The 27,553-nt window shown below is 38.8% G+C and overlaps 1 protein-coding gene across 3 annotated transcripts in view; it reads right to left on the bottom strand.

The window, feature by feature from the left end:
* The window catches only part of MSRA (methionine sulfoxide reductase A), a 449,572-nt gene extending 422,848 nt beyond the window's left edge, over positions 1-26,724 (bottom strand). The window contains exon 1 of one of the 3 annotated variants that reach the window (XM_027069623.2): positions 26,275-26,724. In XM_027069623.2, the coding sequence (XP_026925424.1) occupies positions 26,275-26,410 (136 nt within the window). In that variant the 5' untranslated portion in view covers positions 26,411-26,724. The remainder of the gene's footprint in view (positions 1-26,274) is intronic. The other 2 variants (XM_027069606.2, XM_027069614.2) reach the window with 2 other exon arrangements.
* Between the last annotated feature and the right edge of the window lie 829 nt (positions 26,725-27,553).

Below are 27,553 nucleotides of genomic sequence, written 5' to 3'. Positions count from 1 at the left end.
GGAACTGGAGGGTAGTATGCTAAGTGAAATTAGTCAGAGAAAGAAAAAATCATATGACTTCATTCATATGAGGACTTTAAGAGACAAAACAGATGAACATAAGGGAAAGGAAACAAAAATAATATAAAAACAGGGAGGGGGACAAAACAAAAGAGACTCATAAATTTGGAGAATAAACTGAGGGTTGCTGGCGGGGTTGTGGGAGGGGGGATGGGCTAAATGGGTAAGGGGCATTAAGGAATCTACTCCTGAAATCATTGCTTCACTATATACTAACTAATTTGGATGTAAATTTTAAAAAATAAAAAATGAAGTTAAAAATAATTTTTTTAAAAATTAGAAAAGAAAAAAAAAAAAGAATTACCCAAGCTCTACCTGAACTCCTCTATTGACCGAGAGTGCGATGACCCACAGTTCAATTGTGAGAAACTGGTGTTGGCTAATCAGGAAGGATGCCATCTCTGGGAAGGGGGAAAAATGGAGACTCAGTAAATGCACACCCATCACCCATGTTGGCCACCCAAAGTCATCTGAGAGACCCTGTTTTCCCAAGAGCTGAGAAGAATATGGACTTAAATAATGATCGGCTGCCCTGCCACATAGCTGGATCCAGCAGCCAATCCTTCTGAAAGGAAGGCTGGCCCAGGAAAGGAAATTAAGGCTACAATGAGCCTGTGGCTTGGTTGCCTCCCTGTCCCACACTGCAGCTCTTTTGGTGAGTGTGATGTTATGACACAGCCATCAGCCAATTTTATAGAACAGGGGTCAATGACACAGCAAACTGTCCCCTAAATGTCCCCATTGAACACATCATACTGCAAAAAAACATTCTGCACATAAGCCAGGAGCCAGGTACCATGCAAGGCTCCTTCTTCATTGTTTCATCTATTCCCAGAAACATCCATTTGAGGCAGGTGCCACTGTTTCCATTTTACAAATGAGAAAATTGAGGTAAATCTGTTCAAGGTCACCTAGCCAGTAACCATATGAAGTTGAAGTTCAATGATCACTGTCCAAACATGAAATGTCTGTGCTTTCCACCAAACCAACTTGTCCCTCTCTAGAGAATACATTTCTGAACGCTGCCTGTTTATACTGAAGCAGCAAACATATACCTATGGTCACGAAAGGTCCTGTAGAGAGAGATGATAAACACGCATCCATTTCCCAGGATCACACACGGCAGCACAAATAGGTCTCCATATCTTGGTATTAAGTCAAGAGAGGAAAGTGGTACCCTCGGGAGAAAAATATGACTGATACTAAAGGAACGCGGAAAAGTCAATAAATCCAGAGACTAGTATTGCTGTGTGATCTCTATAGTAGTTATGCTGGTACTGATAACCTTACAAAGGTTCTTTGTGGAACTTGTTAAATCATAAAATCATTTCTGGATTCTAGAACATAAAACAGTATCTTTTTTATGTAAACACAACCTTGGGGAAACTGCAGGTAACTGCAGATCTTTTTAAGGTATTTTCTTCTGTCACTCCGGGAGCCATTTCCTTCACTCACCAATATTTTTACATATTTGGAGAAAGACTTCTCTTCCATAAATATTAAACACAAATCATATGTAAAAGCTCCGATCTCCTCTAATAACTATTTGAAAAGTCAGACATTGGGCTCACACAAGCAGTCATAATCAAATTTCTAAAGACAGATAGTTTGGGCTGGAAGAAAAGTTAAAAACAGAATGTCCACTTATCGAAATTCATTAATATTAATATCTATTGACCTGCACTACTAAAAGGATTTTATTGAACAGACAACTTCCAAACACAATATTACACAGAGTACACGCTCAATCACTCTCTCATTCATCTAATAATTACTGTGCAAAATCAACATGCATAGGCATGGGGGTATACAAATAAGCCCTCATGAAGCTTTAAATGCTGTTATAAAGAAAATAGATGCATATATTAAATTAGATCACTCCTGTAAAGTTAAACAATGATAAGACAACAATGCAAGATGTCTTCAAACAGTCTCATTACGTGCCAAATGAGTAGAGCAAAGAAAAGAAATAGCTAGAAGTTTATAAGAGAGGAGGGTCAAAATGTGTTGGAGAGTAAGGAAAGGCATCACTGAAAAAGGAGGAGGCAGTTGGGTAAAAGGAAGCTCCACAAAGAGAAGACAAAGGGATATTATTAGTAAAGCCAGGCTCTGGAGAGTGTAGATCAAGCAAGCTAGAACAAAATGTGTATGTAGAGAGATTCAGGACATAATATCTCTAACAATTAATAATCAATAAGCACAAAACCACAATAAGTTTACCTTTCAGAGATCAAAGGAGCACATATGCTTATTTCCTAACTTAAGGACTGAGGCCATCATTTATCCAGCTCATTTCAGCCGAAACAACAAACTTGTCAAAGTGAAAGACTTGAAAACTCCCTCAGAAAGACAAAATACAATAAATATGTAACCACAGTGTAAAGAGTCATCAACTTTAGAATGCTACACTCCACTGGACACTTTAGAGATCACTAAAAGCATGTATCTTGCCATCATGTAAACATTCTGAAACACAGCAATGCAGACTACGGTAAAAGTCAGGGAATCTGGACAGGAAAGGTCAGGCTGTGAAGTAAGTCAGTTCAAATAATTTGTTCAGGCTGATGATCAAGGTAAGGAGTTAACAGCAGTTATCAGGCTAAGGACGACCCAAAATACCACCACTGATAGAAACACAGGCAGGTTTGAGTAGGGAGGGCCTTTGGAAGTCAGCTAGATCTACGCACATCCATACTTTGCCTTCTTTTGAGATGGACACTGGCCAACAACTCGGGGTCCAGGTCTCAGTTAATTGAAGATGCACATCTGGAGTGATTAAGAGTTTGCAATCATCTTATGATATCAAGGGATAGGAGTAACTCTAACAGAAAAAAGCAAAAAGGCAAACCAAAAGAAAGACTTCATGAAACTACAACATGAGTCAGAAAACCTTTTTTCTATAAAAAGGCTCTGAGGGTCATAGGATCCTTATCACAACTACTCAGGTCCTATGTTATAATGCATAAGCAGACATAGACAATAAATGAAGCAATTAAGTGTGCCTGTGTCCCAATAAAACTTTACTTATAAAAACAGGTGGTGGAAGACCTGTTCATGATAAAACTCTCAGCAAATTAAGAAAAGAGAATTACCTCAACTCAATAAAGAACATCTGCAAAAAACCTACACACACTTAACCTCACAATTAATCATGAAAAGACTGAAGGGTTTCAGATAGGGAACAGGGTAAAGATGTCTACTCTCACCACTCTTATTTAACATAGTACTGGAAGATATAGCCACTGCAATAAGTCAAGAAAAAGAAATAAAAGTCATATGAGTTATAAAACTGTCTAATTCCAGATGATATTGTTGTCTATGTAAAAAATCCTAAGTAATATGTACACATAACACACACACACACACACACACACACACACACTTCTCCTAGAACTAATATGTGGGTTCATCAATATTGGAAGATACAAGATAAACACACAAAAATCAACCACATTTCTATATACCAACGATGAACATATGGAAACCAAAATTAAAGACATAATACCACTTACAATCACTCCAACAAAACTCAAAAACTTAGGTATGCCTTAACAAACATGTACAATATCTATACACTAAAAAGTATAAAGCACTTATAAATCAAAGAAAACTGAAATAAATGCTCATAGATTGAAAGACTCAACACAGTAAAGACAATTCTCCCCAAATTGATCTATAATTTTAGTACATTCCCTATCAAATCCTAGCAAGATTTTTCTGTAAACATAGATAAGTTTCTTCTGTGTATTATTCTTTTTTACTATTGTAAAATACATATAACATAAAATGTGCTATCTTGGTCATTTTTAAGTGTACAGTTCAATAGTATTAAATACATTCATTTACATGTTCTACAACCATTACCACCATCCATTCCTATAACTCTTTTCACCTTGTAAAACTGAAACTCTATACCCATTAAATACCAACTCCCCATTCTCTCCTCCCCACCAAGCCCCTGGCAACCACCATTCTGCTTTCTCACTTTATGATTCTGACTACTCTCAATACCTTATATAAGTAGAAGCATAATACAGACAAGTTTATTCTAAAATTTATATGGAAAAGCACAGGCTTTAGAATAGCTAAAAACAATCCTGAACTAAAAACAATCTTGAAAAAGAACAAAATGTGAAGGATGACTCTGCCCAATATTAAGGACTACTATAAAGCTATAGTAACCGAGATAGTGTGATGGAGAGATGGACACATAGATCAATGGAAGAAAATAAGAATCCAGAAGTAGACCCACAATATGTCCAACTGATTTATGACAAAGGTACAGAAGCAATTCAGTGGAGGAAAGGTTTCAACAAATGGTGCGTTAGCAACTGGATATCCATAGGCTTAAGAAAAATGAACCTCAAACCAAAGCTCAAACTTCAAGCATTTAACTCAAAATGGATTGTGGACTTAAATGTAAAATGTAAAAATATATAACTTTTAGGGAAAAAAATAGGAGAAATCTTCAGAATCAAGGCTAGGCAAAGAGTTCTTAGACTTCACACAAAAAGCACAAACCATGAAAGAAAAAAAACAATAAATATAAACTCATCAATTCTGAAAACGTTTACTCTGCAAAAGACCCTATTATGAAGATTTAAAAAAAAAAAAAAAACTACAGTCAAGAAGAAAGCATTTCCAAGCCATGTATCTGGCAAAGAACTAGTATTCAGAACATACAAAGAACTCACAAAACTGAACAGTAAAAAAAAAAAATGAAAAATCCCATTAGAAATGTCTAACATTTTATCAAAGACATTTCATTGAGGACATATAAATGACATGAAAGCACATGAAAGGATGTTCAAATCATTAACCATTAGGGAAATAATAATTTAAGCCATGATAAGATATCATTACACACCTATCAGAATGGCTAAAAAATAAGAGTGACAACATCAAATGCTGACAAGGATGCAGAGACTGAATTGCTCATACACTGCTGATGGGAATGTAAAAATGGGACGACTCAGTAAACATTCTGGCACTTTCTTATAAAACTAAACATGCAGCTACCATGTGACCCAGCAGTTACACTCTTGGCCATTTATCCCAGAGAATGTAAACTACGTTCAAAACCTGCACACAAATTCATAGCATATTTATTCATAATAGTCAAAAATTGGGAATAATCCAGATGTCTTTCGATGGGTGAATGGCTAAACAAAGTGTGGTAGAGCCATACCATGGAATACTACTCTGCAATTAAAGGGAACAAAGAATTAACATATATGACACTTTCAGTGACTCTCCCGGGAATTACGTTGATTGAGAAAAGCTAATCCCAAAAGGTTACATGCTGTATGATTCCATTTATATAACAATGATGTGACAAAATTACAGAAATGGAGAAGAGACTGGTGGTTGTCAGGTGTTAGGGATCAGCTGAGAGTGGGGAAGGAGGTGGGGCATGGCGATACGAGGGCAACACAGGGGATCCTTGTGGTGATAGAACTGTCCCATACGTTGGCTCTATCACCATCTATATACTGGATGTGATGTACCACAGATTTGCAAGATCCCCCACTGGGGAAACTGATTGAAGGGTATTATTTTTTTTACAGCTGCAAGTAAATCTACAATGACCTCAAAATAAGAAATTTAATTTTAAAAATTTTTAAACAGGCTGAAGGCCTCTAGCCACACTCAAGAATAAGACGTAAACTTCTCAAGAGACTAGAGGCTTCAAGGAATCCCTAGCAGACAGAAAGGTGTGGTTGAGATGAGCAAGAGGAAAAGACAGACCAAGACAGGAGTGTAGTGTCATGAAAGTTCCGTGACCATGGGTGGTAGCTAGGAACAGCCTGCCGGGATTTGGCAGAGATGTGGAAGTGGGCACAGCTTGGCCGGTGAATCCCTACGTGCTCCTTCTTCCCTTCTCCAGCCAATGTTTAAGTGAGTGTTTGGTATGGAGAAACAGGGAAGAGCCCCAGGTAGCTGATGATATCCAGGACAAATTGGGGACCAGACAAGCTCTGAAGGCCAGCTGCTGTCCTCAGCTGTGCCCACCCCTGTTCTCCCTGAGAACAATAAGGAACACAAGAACCCACAGCTGCTCAGTCCCTGTTCCAGGACCAGCTGCCCATGGCTGAGAGTCTAGAAAAGATGAGCTCACAGTCGGGAACAACTAGAAATATGTGGACTGCCAAGTTGGAGAAAGACCAGAATAAGAAGCTTTCCAGCTTGGAGGGCTTCACAACTAAACTTTAGAAGAGTGATTAATATCTTCACATATGTAAAAGATGGTATTGCACTCATGAAACAACAGGATCTTCATTTTTATAAAACAGACTCAAGAGGAGACCTGAAAAATGAAGGAATGGAATTGTGGCCATTAAGAACTTCATAGAATGGCTCCAGAGCAGAATGAAAAAAACAGCAAAATCAGTCAGCTAAGAGATCGAGACTAAGGAATTCTTCCAGAATGTAAGATGAAAGAATAAAGAGATAGAAAGTTTAAAAGAATCAGAGAAAATAGCTCTAGACTTACCACTATCTAACAAACAGATGTTTATAAAGGAGAATTGGAGACAATGCAGAGGAGTCAATGGTTAAGGAAATAATATCTAAGAATTTCTTAGAACTGAAAAAAAAAGGACATAAACTTCAGAATGAAAGGGTTACCATATGCTAAGCTGTATAATAATTTTTAGAAACTTAAAACATAGAAAAGAATCCCAAAAGTTATCAGAGAAGAAAAATATTATTAACAATCAAAAATCTGATTGATTTAGAGACACCTGGGTGGCTCAGTCGGTAGGGCGTCCAACACTCAATTACAGCTCAGGTCATTATCTCATGCTTCGTGGGATCAAGCCCCGTGTCAGGCTCTGTGCTAATAGCACAGAGCCTGCTTGGGATTCTCTCTCTCCCTCTCTCTCTGCCCCTCCACCCCCCAAAATAAATAAATAAAATTTTTTTAATGTTTATTTATTTTTGAGAGAGAGAGAAAGAGCACGAGCAGAGGAGGGACAGAGAGAGAGACAGACACACAGAATCCAAAGCAGGCTTCAGGCTCTGAGCTGTCAGCACAGAGCCTGACACGGGGCTTGAGCCCACAAACCGCAGATCATGACCTAAGCCAAAGTCAGATGCTCAAATGACTGAGCCACCCAGGTGCCCCAATATATAATATTTTTAAAAAAAGAATCTGATTTAAAGCATAATTCTTTCTCATCAACCTCTCTGGAAACAGGAACCTCTAGTGCTGAAAAACAAACCAGAACAAAACAAAAACAGGGCTTTTAATGGAGATTTCTGGATCTAGCCAAATTAGCATTCAAATGTAAAGGTGAAATAAAGGAATTTTTCAGACATACAAACTTTCAGGCAGAAAATTTACCACCCTAGATCCTCTCTTAAAGAGATTAACACAAACTATATTTTACAAAAAGAAAAATGCTATAAAGTATTAAAAAAAAATGAGCAAATTCTGTTGTATCTTCTTTATGATACTTAATATTGTATTATATTTACTTTATATCTTTTACTAATTTGCCACTTTTTACATAAATGGATGTTTCTGTTGAAAAGTTATTCACAATAATCAAATATTCCATTCACAGGAGTTTGAGAGCGGGGGTAGACTGGAGAGAAATAAAATTGTTACAACAGATTTAAAATACTAAAGGACTCTGGGGCACCTGGGTGGCTCAGTCTGTTAAGTGTCCGACTTTGGCTCAGGTCATGATCTCACGGTTCTTGAGTTCAAGCCCCACATAGGGCTCTCTGCTGTCAGTGTACTGCTTCAGCTCCTCTGTCACCTTCTCCTTCTGCCCCTCCCTCACTTGTGCTCTCTCTCACTCTCTCAAAATAAATAAACACTAAATAAATAAATAAAATACTGAAGGACTCTTAGATCATGGTTGGTTTCCTTTGATCCACATGGAATCCAATTGGAACACATTCTATGTGTTCTATGTGTCAGTTGGAACACATTCTATACAGACAGTATGTAGGGCTGTTATCAGTATTTCTGGACAATTGGTTCATTCACTCAACATTTATTACATCTAGTATTCACAAAACTCTACCTTATACCCTGACAAGAACACAAAGATAAATAAAATCTAGATTCAGCTCTTGAGGGGTTCATAATTTAGTGGCAGTGATAGACATGAGCACATGTAATTATGATGCAAAATATAAGTATTAGGAGAAGATATAAATAAAACACAAGATTGCAGAGGTAGTAATGATTAATTTTGGACTCAGGATCATGTAAAATTAGTTCATGGGTTGATAAGTAAACTCTAATAATTCCCAATGAAATCACTCCTCTACTGTCAAGATAAGTATACTATACTATTAATGATTTCTTTTATATTTTTTTTAATTTTTTATTTTTTACAGATAGAGAGACAGAGGGAGAGAGAGAGAACACCAAGTAAGGGAGAGGGGCAGAGGGGGAGAGAGAGAAAACCCGAAGCAGGCTCCACACTCAGTGTAGAGTTCAATGCAGGGCTCAATCCCACGACCTTGGGATCATGATGTGGGGTGCCCCTATTATTAATGATTTCTAATCAGAAAGGGAAACCAAATGTTGCAAAATGTTACACCCACCCTGCCAAAGCAAAGCAGAGAGTTTCACAACAATCCAATAACTTTGGTGCCTGTTCATACTAACAGTGAGGATTATTCAGATAATGTGGGGGTTTTGTCATTGTTTTTATTATATTGTTACATCATTGTTGTTACATGACATTTTGCCACAATGAACTAGATTGACTACTGGTATAACTCAAAATTCATCAGGTTTAAGAGTCCTTTATCATCTTAAATTAAAAGATAAATTAAAATTTTCCCCTAATGCAGCACTGCTATTAAAAAACAAAAACAGGCTGCAGGTCAAATTTAGCCCACAGGCCTATTTGGCCAACCTCTGGTTTATAGCAAAGGTGCTAAAACTTTTTAGTCCAGTTCATCGAATGTAATTGGGTCATAACTCTAGATGCAAATTGACCTTTAAGTTCTCAGAACAAACAATACCATAACTGGCTGCCAAGCTGTACCTAGTGCAATCCAAATGCACTGGCAAGCATCAAAGACTCATAGGATGTTTATACTTTATGGATAAGATACTCATCATCTGCCTGCCTGAACCTCTGATTCCCCCCAAAGCATGCATCATCACAGAAGCTACATTCTTTTCATTCTCCATTCTGATCCAAACTCCTTACTTCGGATGACTTCAAGGCATTGCATAACCTAACACAAACTTTATCTCCTTTGTCTAGATTTTACAAGTAAAGTATTCATAAGTTATTATCATACATATACCACATACCATGATTACTAAACATATCTATTGTACTACTGGAGCCAAATATTTAATAACTGATATAGAGGTCACCTTTATTTTGTTTTATTCTAATAAGCTATAGTACATACATACTATGGGATAGTATGCAGCCATTAAAAAAAAAACATATAAACCTTCAGCAAACTAGGGATAGAGGGGAACTTCCTCCACCTGATAAAAGAATATGTACAAAAAACCTGCAGCTAACATAATTAATGATGAGAAACTTGATGCTTTTCCACTAAGATCAGAACAAGGCAAGGATGTACCCTCTCACTACTCCTATTCAACATCATACTAGAAGTACTAGCTAATGCAATAAGAAAAGGAAAAACATGATATACATATGGGGAAGAAAGAAATAAAACTGTCTTTGTTCACAGAGGACATGACTGTCTATGTAGAAAACCCCAAAGAATCAATAAATAAACAAAAAAATTCCTAGAACTAAAGTGATTACAGGAAGATTACAGGATACAAGGTTAATATACAAAAATTAACTCTATCTTACATGCCAGTGATGACCAACTGGAATTTGAAATTTTAAAAAATACATACCATTTACATTAGCACCAAAAGAAATTAAATATTGAGGTATAAATCTAACCAAATATGCAGAAGATCTATATGAGGAAAACTATAAAATTCTCATGAAAGAAATTAAAGAGTATCTAAATAAATGGAGAATTATTCCATGCACATGAGTAAAAAGACTCAATATTGTCAAGATGTTAGGTCTTCTCAACTTGATCTATAGATTCCACACAATCCCAATCAAAATCCCATTAAGTTATTTTGTGGATATTGATAAGCTGATATTAAGGTTTATATTTAGAGTGGGAAAAAAGGCCAGAGTTGCCAATGCAATTGAGAACAAAGTTGGATGACTGAAACTACCCAACTTCAAGATTTATTATAAAGCTACAATAATTGAGACAGTGTAGTATTGGTTAAAAAAAAAATAGACAAATGGACCAATGGAAATAAGTAGGGAGCCCAGAAACAGACACATACAAATATAGTTAACTAATCTTTGACAAAGGAGCAAAAGCCATGCAATGGAGAAAAATAGCCTTTTAACAAATGCTGCTGGAACAATCAGACATTCACATGCAAAAGAAAAAAAAATCTAGACCCAGATCTTAATCTTTCACAAAAACTAACTCAAACTTTTAAAGGTAAACCCATAAAACTTCTACAAAGTACCACAGGAGAAAATTTAGGTGACCTTAGGCTTGGCAATGGCTTTTTAGATACTACCTCAAAGTGCAATCCATAAAAGAAAAAACTGGTAACTTGAACTTCATTACAATTAAAAACGTCTGCTCTGCAAAAGACACTGTAAAGAGCATATAAGAAGACAAGCCACAGACTGGGAGAAAATATTTATAAAAGACATCTGATAAAGGACTGCTATCCCAAATACACAAAGGACTCTTAAAATTCAAAAAGGGGCACCTGGGTGACTCAATGGGTTAATTGTCTAACTCTTGATTTCAGCTCAGGTCATGATCTGATGGTCATGAGACCGAGCCCCATGTTGGGCTCCACACCAGGAATTGGAGCCTGCTTAAGATTCTCTCTCTCTCTCTCTCTCTCTGCCCCTCCCCCAGCTAACTCTCTCTCTGTCTCTCTCTCTCTCTCTCTCTGAACAATAAAAAATAAATACTTTAAAAACCTCAACAAGAAAAAAAAATCCAATTTAAAAATGGACAGGGGTGCCTGGGTGGCTCAGTCAGTTAAGCGTCCAACTTCAGTTCAGTTCATGATCTCACAGTCCTGAGTTCGAGCCCCACATTGGGCTCTGTGCTGACAGCTCAGAGCCTAGATAGAGCCTGGAGCCTGCTTCGGATTCTGTGATGCCCTCTCTCTCTGACACTCCCCCACTCATGCTCTGTCTCTCTCTCGCAAAAAATAAATAAATGTTAAAAGAAATGTTTTGGGGCGCCTGGGTGGCTTAGTCAGTTAAGTGACCAACTTCAGCTCAGGTCAGGATCTCATGGTTCATGGGTTCAAGCCCATGTCGGGCTCTGTGCTGAATGCTTGCTCAGAGCCTGGAGGCTGCTTCAGATTCTGGGTCTCCTTCTCTCTCTGCTCCTCCCTTGCTTGTGCTCTGTCTCACTCTGTCTCTCAAAAATAAAAAAATGTAAAAAAAAAAAAAAATTTGTAACAACAAGATAGCACTATATACCTACTAGAAAGGCTAAAATCCAAAACACTGACAGCACCAAATGCTGACAAGGATGTAAAGCAACACGAGCTCCCATTCACTGTTGGTAAGAATACAAAATGGTACAACCACTTGGGAATAGTTTGGCAGTTTCTTATAAGATGAAACATAGTCATACCACATGATCCAACAATCATGGCTCTTGATATTTACCCAAAGTTAAAAGCATGTCTACACAAAACTGGTACAAGAATGTTTATAACAGCTTTATTAATAATTACCAAAACTTGGAAGCAACCAAGTTATTCTTCAATAGGTGAATGGTTAAACAAACTGTTGTACACCCATGCAATTGAATATTATTCAGCACTGAAAAGAAATGAGCTATCCAGATATGGAGGGACCCTAAGTGCATACTGCTAAGTGAAAGAAGCGAATTTGAAAAGGATACATACTGTATAATCCCATTCCACATAGATACTGTATATGACATTCTTGGGAAAGCAAAACTATGAAGACACTAAAAAGATAAGTGGCTGTTAGGGGTTCAGGAGGGAGGAAGAGATAAACAGGCAGAACACTGGGGACTTTTAGAGCAGTGAAACTATTCTGTAAGATACTATAACTGTTGCAAACACACATTACAGATTTCTCAAAACCCACAGAATATACAAGAAAATGAATCCTGATGTAAAGTATGGACTTTGATTATCTATACTGGCTCATTGATTACAACAAATGTTCCATACTAATACCAAAAGTTAACAACAGGGTAAACCTGGAGAGTAGGGCACGTGTATATATATGGGAATCCTCTGTACTTCCCACTCAATTTTCCTATAAACCTAAAACTGCTCAAAGAAATAAAGTATATTAATTTTTTTAAAGAATATTTTAAGATATATCAGCTACTTGGAGATATTTCCATGATGTACTAATAAGTGAGAAGAATAAGATGCAGACTATAAGCTGATCCATTTTTATAATCACACCAACATTTTGGACACTGGTTACTTGGGAAGTTGGGAGAAGAGAATGAAAATAATTAAAAACTTACTGACAGGGGCACCTGGGGGAACCAACTTCGGCTCAGGTCATGATCTCACAGTTTGTGGGCTCCAGCCCCCCGTTGGGCTCTGTGCTGACAGCTCAGAGCCTGGAGCCTCCTTTGGGTTCTGTGTCTCATTCTCTCTCTGCCCCTCCCCTACTTGTGCTCTGTCTCTCTGTGTCTCTCAAAATTAAATAAATGTTAAAAAAAAAATTAAAAAGAAAAACTCACTGACAGATCAAACCTTGAGCGAAACTATAAATAAAAACCTGAGATTGAAGTAATAAAAAAGCCCCTGAAGCAAGGAGAAGCCATCTCAGCATAGATTGGGTAGGACCAGCCCACTCTGGAGCAGTGAGAAGAACCTGGTACCAGACCCACTGGCTGGAGAAACCAGAGACACAGCAAAGACCACTTGTTTCCTTATTAATTAGTTTAATATAACCATATGGAGATAACTATAGAGAATCCTCATTTTTTAAATTCTATCAATTTTGTTTGTCAACCATTCTACAAGTTCCAAAGCAAACATATACATAAAATGAAGCCTAGATTTCAGCTCTTTAACGAATCCCCTTAGCCCGGAAAAAAAAAAAAAATTGTCTGGTTTTTAATGAACCAAAATAGTTCAGGCTTAAGTTCCAGCATTATATTAATAGAAATCCCTTGGTTCATATCTTGCCCCTGGAAATGCATATTTAAATTTACGCAGCTTATTCCTTAAATCGGGCGTGCATTGCCCCGTAAGTACTGCAGCAGAGAGCGACCTAATCTTATTCGTCCAACTCCTAATTTTCACCAGAAAATAATTACTCCCTTTTATTCCACTTAACAAAATAAATCCACAGAGCTTCGTCGTATCGGCCTAATCCTGAAGAAGAAGAAGAAATGTTTTTGGTTTTTGAGGGTTTTTTCAGTCTCTTAAAATAAAAAGTTATCTGCAAGGGGCTCCTCAGCCCTCCTTTTACATGCAGAGGCAGCTGGGTGCAGTTTCTACTCTTGCAGGTCTGCGGTCTCCCAGCAACCTGGTCCGGTTGTCAGGGAGAGACCCCGCCTGAGCCCAGGCTGTTATCAGGCCCGCTGCAGTCCTCGGTGGGGGGAGTCGGGAGCTCTGCGCAGCGCTTCTTCATGCCAGTGCACACGTCTCGGTGTGCAAGGAATGCTAAGTGGTTAGCTAGGAACTCTGGGGACCAGCAGGAGTTGCTGCAGAGGGCTTACTGCTAGATGACGTAGCTCCTTATGAATTGGCTCTCAAAAAGAGATAAGGAAATGGAGGTTTTCGGCAATGCAGTGTTTTCTCCGGGGCTCTATTTGACAGCAGGCTACTCCATTCTGCAAACCCTAACGTGGTTTTCTTTTCATCTGCTAACTACAGTACATTCAGGATTTTTTCACTTTAGCTTTCATTTTCTCCAGCTGGAAAGTTATGCATTCCCTCACAGTATTTCATTATCATGACTCTTGCCTTTTGGGTAAAATCTGTTAAAATATCTTGTTTATTTTTTTAGTTGGCCAAAGAGTAAGTTTTGGTCTCATGTGAACAATGCTTTTTAATTCCTCACAGTGCATTTGACCTAAGCAAAGTATAAATTACCTAACCATAAACTACTAATAAAAATAATCAAAGGTAAAATAGGAAAAAGTTACAGAAGAAAATTCAACACTAATGTTATTACTTTACCATGGTAACATGGTGAAAAGAATTCATTTTCTATATATGCTCCGGGAAGACATTCAATGTTTCTAAATGTTATTCTTCACTTTATAAAAATGTAATGATAATACATTCATTGGAACATACTGTAACTCTGCATTTCTTCCAGTTTCACTATTACCAATCTTTCTTATATTATAATGCAAATTTAATATACTTACTCAACAACAAGCTAGTAGATTAGAAATATACCCTGCTGAGAAACACTGCAGATATGCTCATACTAAGGAATCATGTCTTTCTTTATGAAGGACAATAACCTTATTTGACCTCTCATAAAAGACTCAGCTTACAGAAGAGATCCCAGCTAACCCAGAGGATATGGTGGTCTTTGGTCAAGGTAAAATCAAGCATTTGGCATTGTTAAATAAATAAGACATTTGGCTCAATATGGAGTCGCTTATGCAAAGCCCCACACCACCAATCCAAGACTTAACCTACAGTTATGGCTGTCCCAGAAATGAAATCTTAAACCAGTCAATCAGAAATTGCCTGATCAGCACTAGTTAACTAGTTTGCCATTGCCTAGAGGAACATATCCTTGCAATAACCAACCCGCTCTTTTGCCTAGTATAACTTCCTTGTTCCCATTCCCTTCTCCTGTAAAAGCCCTTCATTTGTGTACAAGCTCCTTGGAGCTCCTTTCTATCTGCTAGATCAGATGCTGCCCAATTTGAGTCAACTTTTGCTCAAATAAACTCTTAAAAAAATTAATATGTCTCAGTTTATCTTCTAACAGGATCATGAGTCAAAGTAGTCAAGTATCTCATCAAATGGGAAGAACATTTTGATAGGACATCCAGGGGAAAGATACCAGAAAACCAAGCAGCTTAGCCACTGTAATCTAAGCAAGACCTCTGGCCACGCCAGCAGGGCACCATAACCAGACTAAGAGTTCAGGAACCACCAGGGAGAAAAATAGCAATCACTGAGCTCCACATATATTACATGAACTCAACTTTCACCTCCCTAGGGAGACACAGTGGAATGAAAGTGCAAAACAAGGCCCCAAAGCCCTAGCTCCACCACAAACTCCAAGAACAATCGAAGTTGAAACTGCTCCCAAAAGGCAACATGGAAGGGGAAGAAGTGAGTTGAGCCTTGAAAGACCCAGGAAGATTTAGATGGGCTGTGAGGAAGACAGCAAACGTCCTGGAAGAAAGGAACTAAGAGGAGAGTCAGCTGAGGGTGTGGGGCGGGGGCGGTACGGAGCTCAGAACACTGTGGTTAACAAGTTACAGGAAGTTTCTAACTCCAGGATGAAAAGTGTCATCACGTTAGCTAGGACGCAACAGAAATTACTCAAATCAGATGGCTGCAAGCTATCAGTAGAAGGGAGGAGAGGGAAAAGACAAAAGCAAGGAAGGAATGTGTTCCGTTTTTTGAAAATCAGAAGTTCCTGCCAAGGAGATGCCCAGATACGCGTTTGCCCAATCGCTCCTCACGTGAGCCAGCTTGAGTGGGTTGGAGCTAATGACCTGTGCAGAAGCCCCTGAGTTATCCTGAAGTTACCTTTTAGTTCATTATACTACTAAGACCTCCTCCTGTGGGTGGAGTGTCCTGCCATTTTTTGAACATACATTGTATGCACTACCATACTGACATGCTAGGCATGTGCAATCGAACCGAAGTGCCTAATTAATAAAATATGTGTAAGTTCCTTATGTATATGTTAGCTCCCTGCCCCCATTCCCAATACACCAAATAAAAGCTTCCTGTGCTAACCCCATGGGGAGAAAGTACTTTGAGAGCTATGACTCTGTCTCCTTACTTATAACAATAAAAAGTTCTCTGCTTTCAACACTTCTTTGGGTTGTGTTCAACTTGATGCAGCCAAAGTGCAACTGAACTTGCCTTGAGTTCTGTTACAATCGCACCAATCACATAGTCACTGTTATTTCCTACGCAGTGGTAGTATGAAATTTGAGGTTTAAACAGATGTCTAATAGTGGTGCTCATGGTAAACTGAGAAGGATAAAGGCAGAGACCAAGGAAAGTGTGATGGTTATTTTATGTGTCAACTTGACCTGGCTAAGGGATACCCAGATGATGAGTAAAATCTTCTTTATGGGTGTGTCTGATGCTCTCAAACTGGAAATTTATGATGGAAAAGAAACGAAAGAATAGGATAAAGGCCCCACGACTTTCACTCATCATGCATTTACACTCTGAACCCATCTTTTGCAGAATTCAGTCTCTCATACTTCATCAGAGTTCGAAGATTTAGGCTGGCACAAGATGACAGGGTCGGCCAGCTGCTGTGGCATGGGAAGGGATCTGGCCATCTGTCGGGTTGGCAGGACACTGGGGTCTATGAAGGGGCAGACCAAGCCTAGCAAAGAGACCTCCACTCTGGTCCTTGCTGAAGGCCTGGAGGCCTCTGGCACTCTTGGGGCCCATGTCACAAACTGATGTCTCCTCACCCAACTAGCTCCCCATTCCTTGCCTCAGCTGTCCTCACTCTCCTCCCCTCCCCAGAGCATCTTTCCCAACCATTGCTGCAGATTCCTAACAAATCCCAGCTTAGAGATTTAAAGATGAGGGGGCTCCTCATCATTTATCCTGGCAAGTAGAAGAGTTTACTACTGGTCACAAGAATGATTGGTAAGACAGTCTGAAATCAGCCCAAGTCTATCACCGCTAGTGAAAAAATTATTTAGAGTATATACCACAGGGACAAAAGATCAGCTATGTTAGCTTCTCTGTGTCATCCTGGTCACACAATGTTCACACAAAAAGACCACCTTTAGCCAACATTAACCATACTTTACCTGATATCTATACGCCATAACTGAGTGCCTGATGTGGGTAGTGTCCTCTGTGAACCGTTACAGACTAAGGAATAAAACAGGATCAACCATGGCCAGTGCCTCCCTTTAAGGAGTGAAACATGGCTCCTCCCTCTGGACAGCCTTCTTTTTTTTTTTGTTTTTAAGTTTATTTTTGAGTAAGAGCGAGAGAGAGTGGGGAAGGGGCACAGAGAGAAGGGGACAGAGGATCTGAAGCGGGCTCTGCACTGACAATAGAGAGCCCACTATGGGACTTGAACCCACAAACTGCAAGACCATGACCTGAGCCAAAGTTGGACTTAACCGACTGAGCCACCCAAGCACCCCAGAACAGCCATCTTTCGAGGTAGCTCTCCCTCATATGAGGAGAAAAGATATTGATTTAACAACCTGGGTAGTAGAACAATATCTAAGTAACAATGTGAAATCCAAGAGGAGGATTCATGAAATAGTGCATAATTATCTGTCCAGAAGAAAAGAAAGGGATCCCTTAGGTTGTAAAGAAAAGGGAACCAGGGCAAGTTTTGAGGAAGAGGTAGCATAAGGATATATGGAAAACAATATTTCACCTGGGCAAGCATTTAACAAACATTTAATGAATGGCTAAATGAAAACACTGGTATATGAAACCCACTTGGGTAGAATCACATGAGCAGCTCGAAAGACAAAACACTGAAACACATGTTAGCCAGAGGCAAGGTGGGAAGAAAGGCTGGGACAGTAAGGATCAGATCAGGAGAGGTATGGAATGCCCTTATGCCAGGGACTTCAGGGAAACACGGAGGGTTCTGAAACAGAGGGTAAAATAAAGAGCTGTAGACAAGATGCAAAGAAGAGAAATAATAGCTCTGTGTCCTACAATTTAGAAATTAATCACACATTGGGGAAAATTTTTCTAAAAGGAAAATTGTTTTCTATCATTTTCTTTTAAAAGTCTATGTACATCACTCAAAATAAAATACACATAATGCCTTCTACATAATAGTGGAAGGAATTTGTCCCCAAAGATCTTTTCTTTGTATAAATGATGCCACCACAATTGATGCTTCAATAAAAATGAATATTTATGAAATGTAAAATGACTTGGATTAACTTATTCCAATTTCACCGTCTAAATTTAGATTTTTAAATCACGCCAAAATGTAGATTTTGATTACAAAAGCAAGTTGGGAAGGAAAAGAAAAAAAAAAAAAAAAGACTTACTTGACAAGAAAAAGAGAGCAAAATTTAAAAAACAGAATTTGAAATAGGGATGACAAAAGATGACAGAAATGTGGTCAATTAAACTAAAAACCGCAGAAAAGGATCATCCTCATAGCAGAGTTCTTTAACTCAATAATGCAGTCACTTATCAAGAATCAAGTTACACGAAAGCCTGAAGGAAAATCTCCCACTTGTGTGTCCCATCCATCTTCAGCTCACTGCACAGCCCTCTCCCCAGCTTTTACTTTCTTAGCTATCCTTTCAAAGTTTCTTTGTGCATACATCTTATTATTTTCCTCCCTGTTCACACAAAAATTAGCATACCATACAACACTGTTCTGACCTTGCTTTTCTCACTTAACGCTATATCTTGGCAATCGCTCCACACCCATTCATATAGATTTTCCACGTTCTTTTTTACAGCTGCATATTCCATTGTGAAGACGAACCACAATTTATTTAACTAGCCCCTATTGATGGGCATTTGGGTTGTTTCCAATCTTTGGCTACTGCAAACAAAGCTGCAGTGAATAACCTGGTATAGTCATCATTTGGCATGAGTGCAAGTGTATCTGTAGGATAAATTCCCAGAATTGAATTCCTGGGTCAAAAGGTATATGCATTTAAATTTTTTACAGATATTGCCAAATTGCCTTCTGTAAGAGTTGAGCCAATTTCAACTCTCGCCAGCAATGTACAAGAGTGCCTTTTTCCTTAAGGATTTACCAACAGAGTGTACCATCAAAGTTCTGGATTTTTGCCAATCTGAAAAATGAAAAATGGTGTTTGCATTCTCCTCATTATGAGAGAAGTTGCTCACTCTTTTATATGTTTAAGAGCCAATTGTACCTCCTTTTCTATAAACTATCTGTTCATAACCTCTGCCTATTTTTATAATGGATGTTGGTGTTTTCTTATTAATTTCTAGGAGCTTCTTACATATTAGGGAGAATAGTCCTTCTCTTATAAGTTGCAAATATTTACCCCAGTCTTTCTTTTGAATTTGTTTACGGTAATTTTTGCCATGAGAAGATTTTTATTTTGATGTGATCTAATTTATCAATTTCTTAAGTCTTCTGATTTTCAAGTCATAGTTAGAAAGGCTTTCCTTACCCCAAGATTATAAAGGTATTTTATAGGAATTCTCCTTTTCTAACATTTACTTGTTTCATTTCTTTTTAAATTTTTATTTATTTTTGAGACAGAAAGAGACAGAGCATGAGCAGGGGAGGGGCAGAGAGAGAGGGAGACACAGAATCGGAAGCAGGCTCCAGGCTCTGAGCTGTCAGCACAGAGCCCAACGCAGGGCTCGAACTCACAGACTGTGAGATCATGACCTGAGCTGAAGTCGGACACTTACCAACTGAGCCACCCGGGCACCCCTGTTTCATTTTTACATGTAACTAAATGGAGAAACAGTAGAGTAGATAACATCACAAACTCTAGAGCCAAACCGCCCACATTCTTGTTCCAGATCCACCATTTATTAGCTATGTGACCTGGGATAAGTCACCTATCTCTATGGGCCTGTTTCCAGATCAACAAATGAGGATAATAATAATTACCACATGGTGGGGGGAGGGGGGTTATTGTGAGGATTAAATGTCTTCGTAAAAGTAATTACTAGAGTGTCTGACATACAGTAAGCACTCAATAAGCATGAGCTATTATCAAATATCTCTTTAAAACTTATCCCGGTTTAAGATGTGAAATAAAGATCCAACTTTCTTTTTCCATATGGCTACCCAGTTGTCCCATAGCCATTTTTTGAATATTCCATCTTTTTCCCACTGATTTAAGATATCTCCTTTATGATATACTACATCCCCATAGGTATTTAAGAATTTCTCATCTTTCTATTCTGCTCCATTGACCTATCTATTCATGGACAAGTATCACACTGACTTAATTATTGAACTTTGTTTTTACTATATGGTAGGGCTAGTTGCCCCTCTTTGCTCTTCTTTAACAGTTACTGTAACTCTTCCTGTTTATTTTTCCCTATGAATTTTTATTAATTTTTTTTAAGTAGGCTTCACACCGAGCACAGAACCCCCACACTGGGCTTGAACTCAGGACCCTCAGCTCTTGCTACGTTTATTCATAAATTTTAACTTTTTTGGTTGCTATTATAAATGTTTTCTTCCATATATTTTCTAACAAGTTGTTTACACAGAGTAAAACTCTTGGTTGTTGTCTAGTATATATCCTGATACCATACTATTAATTCTCTTAGATTTTCCAGGTATATAATCTCATCATCTGCAAGTTAGTGTCCATTTTACCTTTTCTTTTCCAATTTGTACATTTCTAATTGCCTTCTCCTATATAAATGCATTAGCTACCACTTACAAAACCAATCACCCAGAGTAGGTCTAGTCATGCTTTAACCCACTTTAGGCAGCCTTGGAAAAGTTGCACAGTAAAGAAGTTTGAAGATGTGAATCTCACCTATTAGGCCACAGTAGTAGCCTATAAAAAGATGAAAATTTTCTCAACTTCAAAAAAAATTACAATAATCCAATTAAAAATTGGGTACAAGACATGAACAGACTTTTCTCCAAAGAAGGCATACAGATGGCAACAGACACATGGAAAAATGCTCAACATCACTCATCATCAGGGAAATGCAAATCAAAATTGCAATGAGATATCACCTCACATCTGTTAGAATGGCTAAAATCAAAAACACAAGAAACAAGTGTTGGTGAGGATGTGGTGAAAAAGGAACCCTCAAGTACTGTTGATAGAAATGCAAACTGGTACAGCTACTAGAGAAAACAGTATGGAGATCCCTCAAAAAATTAAAAATAGAATTACCATATTATCCAGTAACTCTACTACCAGGTATTTATCCAAAGAAAACAAAAAACTAATTCAAAAAGATATATGCAGTCCTCTGTTTATTGCAGCATTATTTATAATAGCCAAATTATGGAACCAATCCAAGTATCCATCAATAGGTGAATGGATAAAGAGGATGTGGTTTTATATATATATATACACATATACACAACGGAATAGTATTCAACCACAAAAAGAGTGAGATCAAGGAATCTGGGTGGCTCAGTTGGTTAGGCATCTGACTTGTGATTTCAGCTTAGGTCACGATCTCAGGGTTTGTGGGATCAAGTCCCACATCGGACTCCATGCTGACAGCACAGAGCCTGCTTTGGATTCTCTCTCCCCCCACCCTCTCTGCCCCTCCCTCACTCATATTCTCTCTCTCTCTCTCTCTCTCTCTCTCTCTCTCTCTCAAAATAAATAAACTTTAAAAAAAAGAAAATTTAAAAAATGAATGAGATCTTGCCATTTGCAACAACATGGATGGATCTAGAGAGTATAGTGCTAAGTGAAGTAAGTCAAGGAAAGGTAAATACCATATGATTTCACTAATATGTGAAATTTAAGAAACAAAACAAAATAAGAGACAAATCAAAAAACAGAGTCTTAAATATAAAGAACAAACTGATGGTTACCAGAGAGAAGGTGGGTGGGGGAGATAAAATAGGTGAAGGCAATTAAGATGAGCGCTGAGTGAAGTACTAAATTATTGAATCACTATATTGTACACCTGAAACTAATATAATACTAGATGTTAACTGCACTAGAATTAAAATAAATTTTAAATAAAAAATTTTTAAACATGAAAATTTTCTTAACACAAAAAGTTAAGATTAAAGCTAAGATAGGGATGCCTGGGTGGCTCAGTTGGGTGGCTCAGTTGGTTAAGCATCTGACTTCAGCTCAGGTCATAATCTCACGGTCCATGAGTTTGAGCCCCGCACCAAGCTCTGTGCTGACAGCTCGGAGCCTGGAGCCTGCTTCAGAATCTGTGTCCCCCTGCGCTCTCTCTGCCCCTCCCCTGCTCGTGCTCTGTCTTGATCTGTCTCTCAAAAATAAATAAAATGTTAAAAAAAAATTTTTATAGAGATTAAAGCTAACATGATAACCTTAACAACAAAAGCATTTAGTAATGGGGCATACCAGCTACTAGGCTGAGCAAGAGTGGACCATCTCCACATTTTTCCCTGGTTAGGACTTCAGTGGGAATTTCTATGTTTCTTCATTAAGCATGATGTTGGCCTTTGAGCAGAAATAGATTTATTATATCATGTTATGGAAGTAGCCACCTCTGTTATTATCAAGAATAGTTGTTAAAGGTAGTCAAATGACTTTTCAGCATCCAGATGACAGTTATATCATTTTTCTTCATAGATCAATTAAATGATGAATTATATTAATAGATTTCCTAATACTGACCCATCCTTACATTCTGGAACTAACTCCCATTGCTGGGCTCTGTTCACTCATATTTATTTAGCAGTTTTTCATCAATATTCATAAGTGGGACAGGTCTGCAGTTTTCTTTTTTTTGTGCAATCTTTATCAGGTTTGGTTTTAATATTATACTTACTGCTTAAAAAGAATCTGACAATTCTTTTAGTTTAAATGCTATTGGAATTACCTGCTCTTTAAATATTTAGTAGAAGTGTCAGTGTAAAACTGCCTGAACATGATGCTTTGAGAGGAGGCAACTCTGACAACTTCATTTCTGCTAGAAAAATCATTGTGCTTAGATTTCCTAAATGTTTCTGGTTTCAGTTTGGGTCAGTTATATTTTCCTAAAAATTATCTATTCCATCCAAGTTTTCAAATTTATTTTCAAAGAGTTAAACAAACAGTCTCTCATGAGTCTTTAAATTTTCAATTTCTATTACTCCCCCCTTTCAGTTGTTAATTTTGTATATTTGTACTTTCTCCCTTTTTTCTTTATTAGACAGCTACAGCTCATAAATTTCATTGTCATAGTTCAACTGTTTTTTAAAGAGGCGCCTTTTGTACTATTCATATTGTTCTACTGTTTTTCTATTTATATTTAAAGTTCTTAAAAGAGGACACCATGGGCAGGTGTTCTACATCTCTTCCTCTCACCAAAAAAAAACCACAGTAATATAGTGAAGACTATAGAACAGTGTTCACCTAGTGAACACTAAGAATATAAAGGCAAGAAAGTAGAGATCACATAGGAGCTGTCAATGTTATCCTGAATGATATCTCCAAATCCTAAACATCTGATCAAAAAAACAGATTAGCAATATCTCCAATAGGCAAAACAAACCAAAAACAAAGTGCCATTAAAAAAAAAAAAAAAACTGGGCTTTTAGAGTAATTAATTCACTGGAAATAAGATTAGTTCTAACTATAATAAATTCACATTTTAACAACATAGGAGATCCTCTGAGGTTTTAATTATAAGCCTTCCACCTCTGCCTGTCTCTAGCAATTAATTGCCCACCATTTCAGTTCAACAAGCATGAATTCCACTTTTCCCCAAAGTTCTCTGAGTATTGCTGTCTAGTCAGGCACTAAAACAGAGAGAGACTGCCTCCACATAGAAGATCAGGCAAACTGCTTACATGCCCTGCCAGCCAGCCAGTGCTGTCCAGGACCCACCACTAATCTGAACAGAGTGTGCTTCAAATGAGGCAGTCCAGTCCAAGTTTAGTTGTAACCAATCACCCAAAATAGGACGACTCATGTTTTGATCCACTACAGGTCGCCTGGGAGAAACTAAGCATTAAAGAAGTTTGAAGGATTGAATCTTAACCTTCTTGCAAAGTAGAAATCTACTATTAGGCCACAGTTTATTAAAAAAAAAAAAAAAAAGTGTTAAGTTTCCCTACGAATATCAAAAAAAGGTAGGATTAAGGCTAAGATGTAACTCTTCACACGAAAAATATTTGGTAATAGTGCACAAAGACAGAGCCTAGTACTAAGCTGAAACAAAGACACTAAATAAGACTTATCTTCTAAAATCAAAAGGTGATGCTTTTATCACAGAAATTTTGAGAGTCAGGGCACAAATAACAGACACAGAAACAACAAAGAGAAGTGAAGGGCTGTTAAACAGATTGGAGGCTGGGGTAGAGATGAATTTGACTTTCAAAACAATATTATTAAATCCATAAGCTTCAAGCTTACAGCCACCAAAACCTACCAAGGAAGTAATACTATCCTGCCCATTTCTGGGGCCAATCCGAGAACCTTCAACAATCTGTCAAAGCAGGAGTTGTACAAGAAGTGGGGATTGGACCGGCTGCAATCTAAAACTGAAATATTAGGCGGGGGAAAGAGTTACAACAGCAAAGCAATAAGGACATATGCACTGCATATACATATGCATTGTAGCCTTAGCCCTACACCCAAAAAAAGCAGTTCACTGGTCTAGATACAGAGGTATATGCATGATTATATAAAAAGACAAGATGGAAGAGCCTGGAACAGAACCAGGCCCTGAGGTTTTCTGTTAGATTTATTAGGTGGATATGACAAATAAATCATTGGCTCATTTCCGTCATGTTGGTTAATCTTTTACCAAAAGTGTCATTTATGTACCAGGTAATTGATTGGGAACACTTTGGTTAGGATTAAGCAGAACTAAATTTTGGTCAAAGCTAATCTTGAACCAGTTTGGAGCTCTGAACAAGATGTTTGTGTTCATTTGTTTGTTTTTTAGATTTCTGGGAGGGCATACCAAAACACCCATAGTGTGTAAAGAGTAAGTTCAGGACAAGCTGAGGATGTGCAACATTGAAAAAGCACTGCCTTTAAGTATCCATTTATGAATACTGGTTTGTAAAAAAAATTATAATTTATTTTTAAAAATAAAATTGTAAAAAAAATTGTAAATTGTAAAAAATATTATTTTTTAAATAAAAGTTTAAAATTAATTCTCTGAGCCAAAAAACAAACAAATTTTTAGGGCTGGCTATGAGTTGGGGTTGAAGTGAGGGAAGCCTAAGAAGTAGAACTGCTAATGTAGATGGAGAAACAAGTCACACAGTGTCAGTTCCCAAATTGCCTCAAATCCAAAAAAAACTCTACCTCTCCCCCTCTCATACTGATTAGTGTGTACTATACGCAGAGCCTCGCTGTGACCTCCTCCTATATATACCCAATAATTCTTTAAGGAAAAGAAAAACAGAATTCCTAAAAATTTTTAAATGCAGGATTTATCTTGGCATTGAGCCATATGTAGAGGACTAATCACCCTTTAATCCTTCAACAACTCTTAAGACAGTGGTTTACAAACTATGACGTGTTTGTTTAAAGTACAAATTGCCAGGGCCACACTCTGAGAAGCACTGCACCAAGGTAATTCTACTTAAAGTATGGTCCCCTTCTGCAACAGAAAATGAGGCTTAAGCTTTACGAAAAGAACCTTTAGTTTAACATTACTGGGCACCCAAGCATTTTTCTGACTTTTTTCTTCTTACTGTATTTTCCAAAAGTATTGGTATGAGATTGGAAAATGTTCAACTTTGTAAGGCACAGCTCTAAAGCAGACACCTACGCACTACTGAGTCAAACACCGGCAGACCCGCGAGGACAGGGCTAGGGGCAGCTCCCGCCAATTAGGAGAAACCGGGCAGTCTTGGAGAGTAACAGAAGCCCGAGGGTAATTCTTGCAACCAGTACAGTGGACTGAGATACAATTTCAAAACTGCAATTTTCATCGTTCTGTATCATTCCATTGCTTCTAGTGACAACACGGCACCATCGCTGCAAGTGGCCACTATTCCAGCGAACCGTGCACAAAAGAGGAGGCACAGAAGCCGGCACTGAGGGCACACGCACCTGTGAGCAAGATCGGAAATCGGGTCAGCGCTTTTCCTACCCAAAGTTGGGAGCCACCGGGGTATTTGCACTCTAGGTGAGTTTTACCAACATACTAGATTCCATCAACGTGCTACATGCTGTTTAAGACAGTGAGAAGCCAAACAAAGAAAGAGGACCGAAGACCCCTCCGCCCCCCTCCCTTAGCGAAGCCTCTTCGCGCTTGCGCAGACCCCAACCTAGCTAATCCGCCCGAAGCCGGCCCTCCGCTCTCTTCCGGGAGGGCGGAGGACGCGCAGCCACAGGGCGCTGACGCGCATGCGCAGCGACGAAGACCGTGCTTTCTGCGCGTGCCTGAGTCCTTACCCGCGACGGGGATCGGCTCCTTCCGGCCCGGCAATGCCTCCTGGGGGCTGACGATCTTAGAGGCGGAGTCGCCCATTCTCGGGACAGGAAAGAGGCTGTGGAAAAGCTGGCTAGCTCTCCTGGTGGCCAAGAGCATGGGCGGGCCGCTGGCCGACGGGCGGAACGGCGCGGTCGAGAGCGGAGCGGCTGCTGCGGAGTGGGCGGCTGGCGCCCGGCAGTGGGACCGGCGTGCACTGGGCCGCGCTGCAGGCAGGGGGTCCGCCGAGGCCGCTTGCGCTGCGGGCTGTGGCCGCTGCCGACCCGGAATCAAGGTTACCTAAGGCTCTGGCCGAAGGGCTGTAACTGAGGGCGTGTTCCGCCCGGGGGTAGGGGGTGGGGTAGGCGTCTGCGGGGGGCCTGGTCCTAGGAGGCCATCAGCTAGTGTTTCTGGTTCGGCTTCGGCTTCAGTACAAACTTCCCGGGGAGAGAACAAATGTACTAATTGAGATACGAAGTACGTGAAGCGGCATAGGTCAAAAACAAATAATGCCTAGCCTTTGATTTTAAAGTTCGTTCCCTCCTTAAAAACCTTAGCAGTTGTTCAGTATGCCCAATAAGGCATAAGACGACCTACTTTACAGGCAACGAGGACGTATGTGTATTTCCACTGGAGCCATTGTAATGGTAAATTATCAAAAAGATGAGGATCCAAAATAAAAACTAAGCACAACTTTCAAAAAGCTCAGTATAGGGAAGATAATTCAAAATAATGTTTTATGTATATACACACATACATATGCAGTGATAAGCCCATTTTGCGAGGAAGAAAATAGAGAAGCTCGGCGCTAATACCACCATTAACGCAGTTTGCGTGAATTTAATGCTGTTGGATCATTCTTGTTTCTCAAATCGTGGGAGATGACATTTGTTTCTTTGACAAATTTTCAACCCAAAAAATACGGTGGGTGAAGCCAGATGGGTGACTTGGGAGTTCCATATGTGAAATTTTGGTTTCACACAAATGTTCTGCCAGAATGGGCAGATAGTCTCACTAGGGAAGGAACTTCAGATTAGCACTCACAGAAATGAGAAGGCTTTGACTTGACCTCCCCTGTGAGTGAGTTACCTTTTTGTTTTAATGTGGTCTGGACTGAAACAAGGACAGGAGAACTGGCCCTACAGTATTGTAGAATAAAGTCAGACATGTAACATTAAGCTTAAATTCTTTAGTTTGTAATTTAGATTTCGTCTGGGCAATTTGCCTCAGTTTTTACTTTTGTTTATCCTATGAGAGTATACA

This window comes from Acinonyx jubatus, chromosome B1 (genome assembly GCF_027475565.1).
Source record: "Acinonyx jubatus isolate Ajub_Pintada_27869175 chromosome B1, VMU_Ajub_asm_v1.0, whole genome shotgun sequence".
In the NCBI taxonomy this organism is placed as follows: domain Eukaryota; kingdom Metazoa; phylum Chordata; class Mammalia; order Carnivora; family Felidae; genus Acinonyx; species Acinonyx jubatus.
The sequence above is the reverse complement of the archived record's forward strand: the minus strand, read 5'-3'. Positions and strand labels throughout refer to the sequence as shown.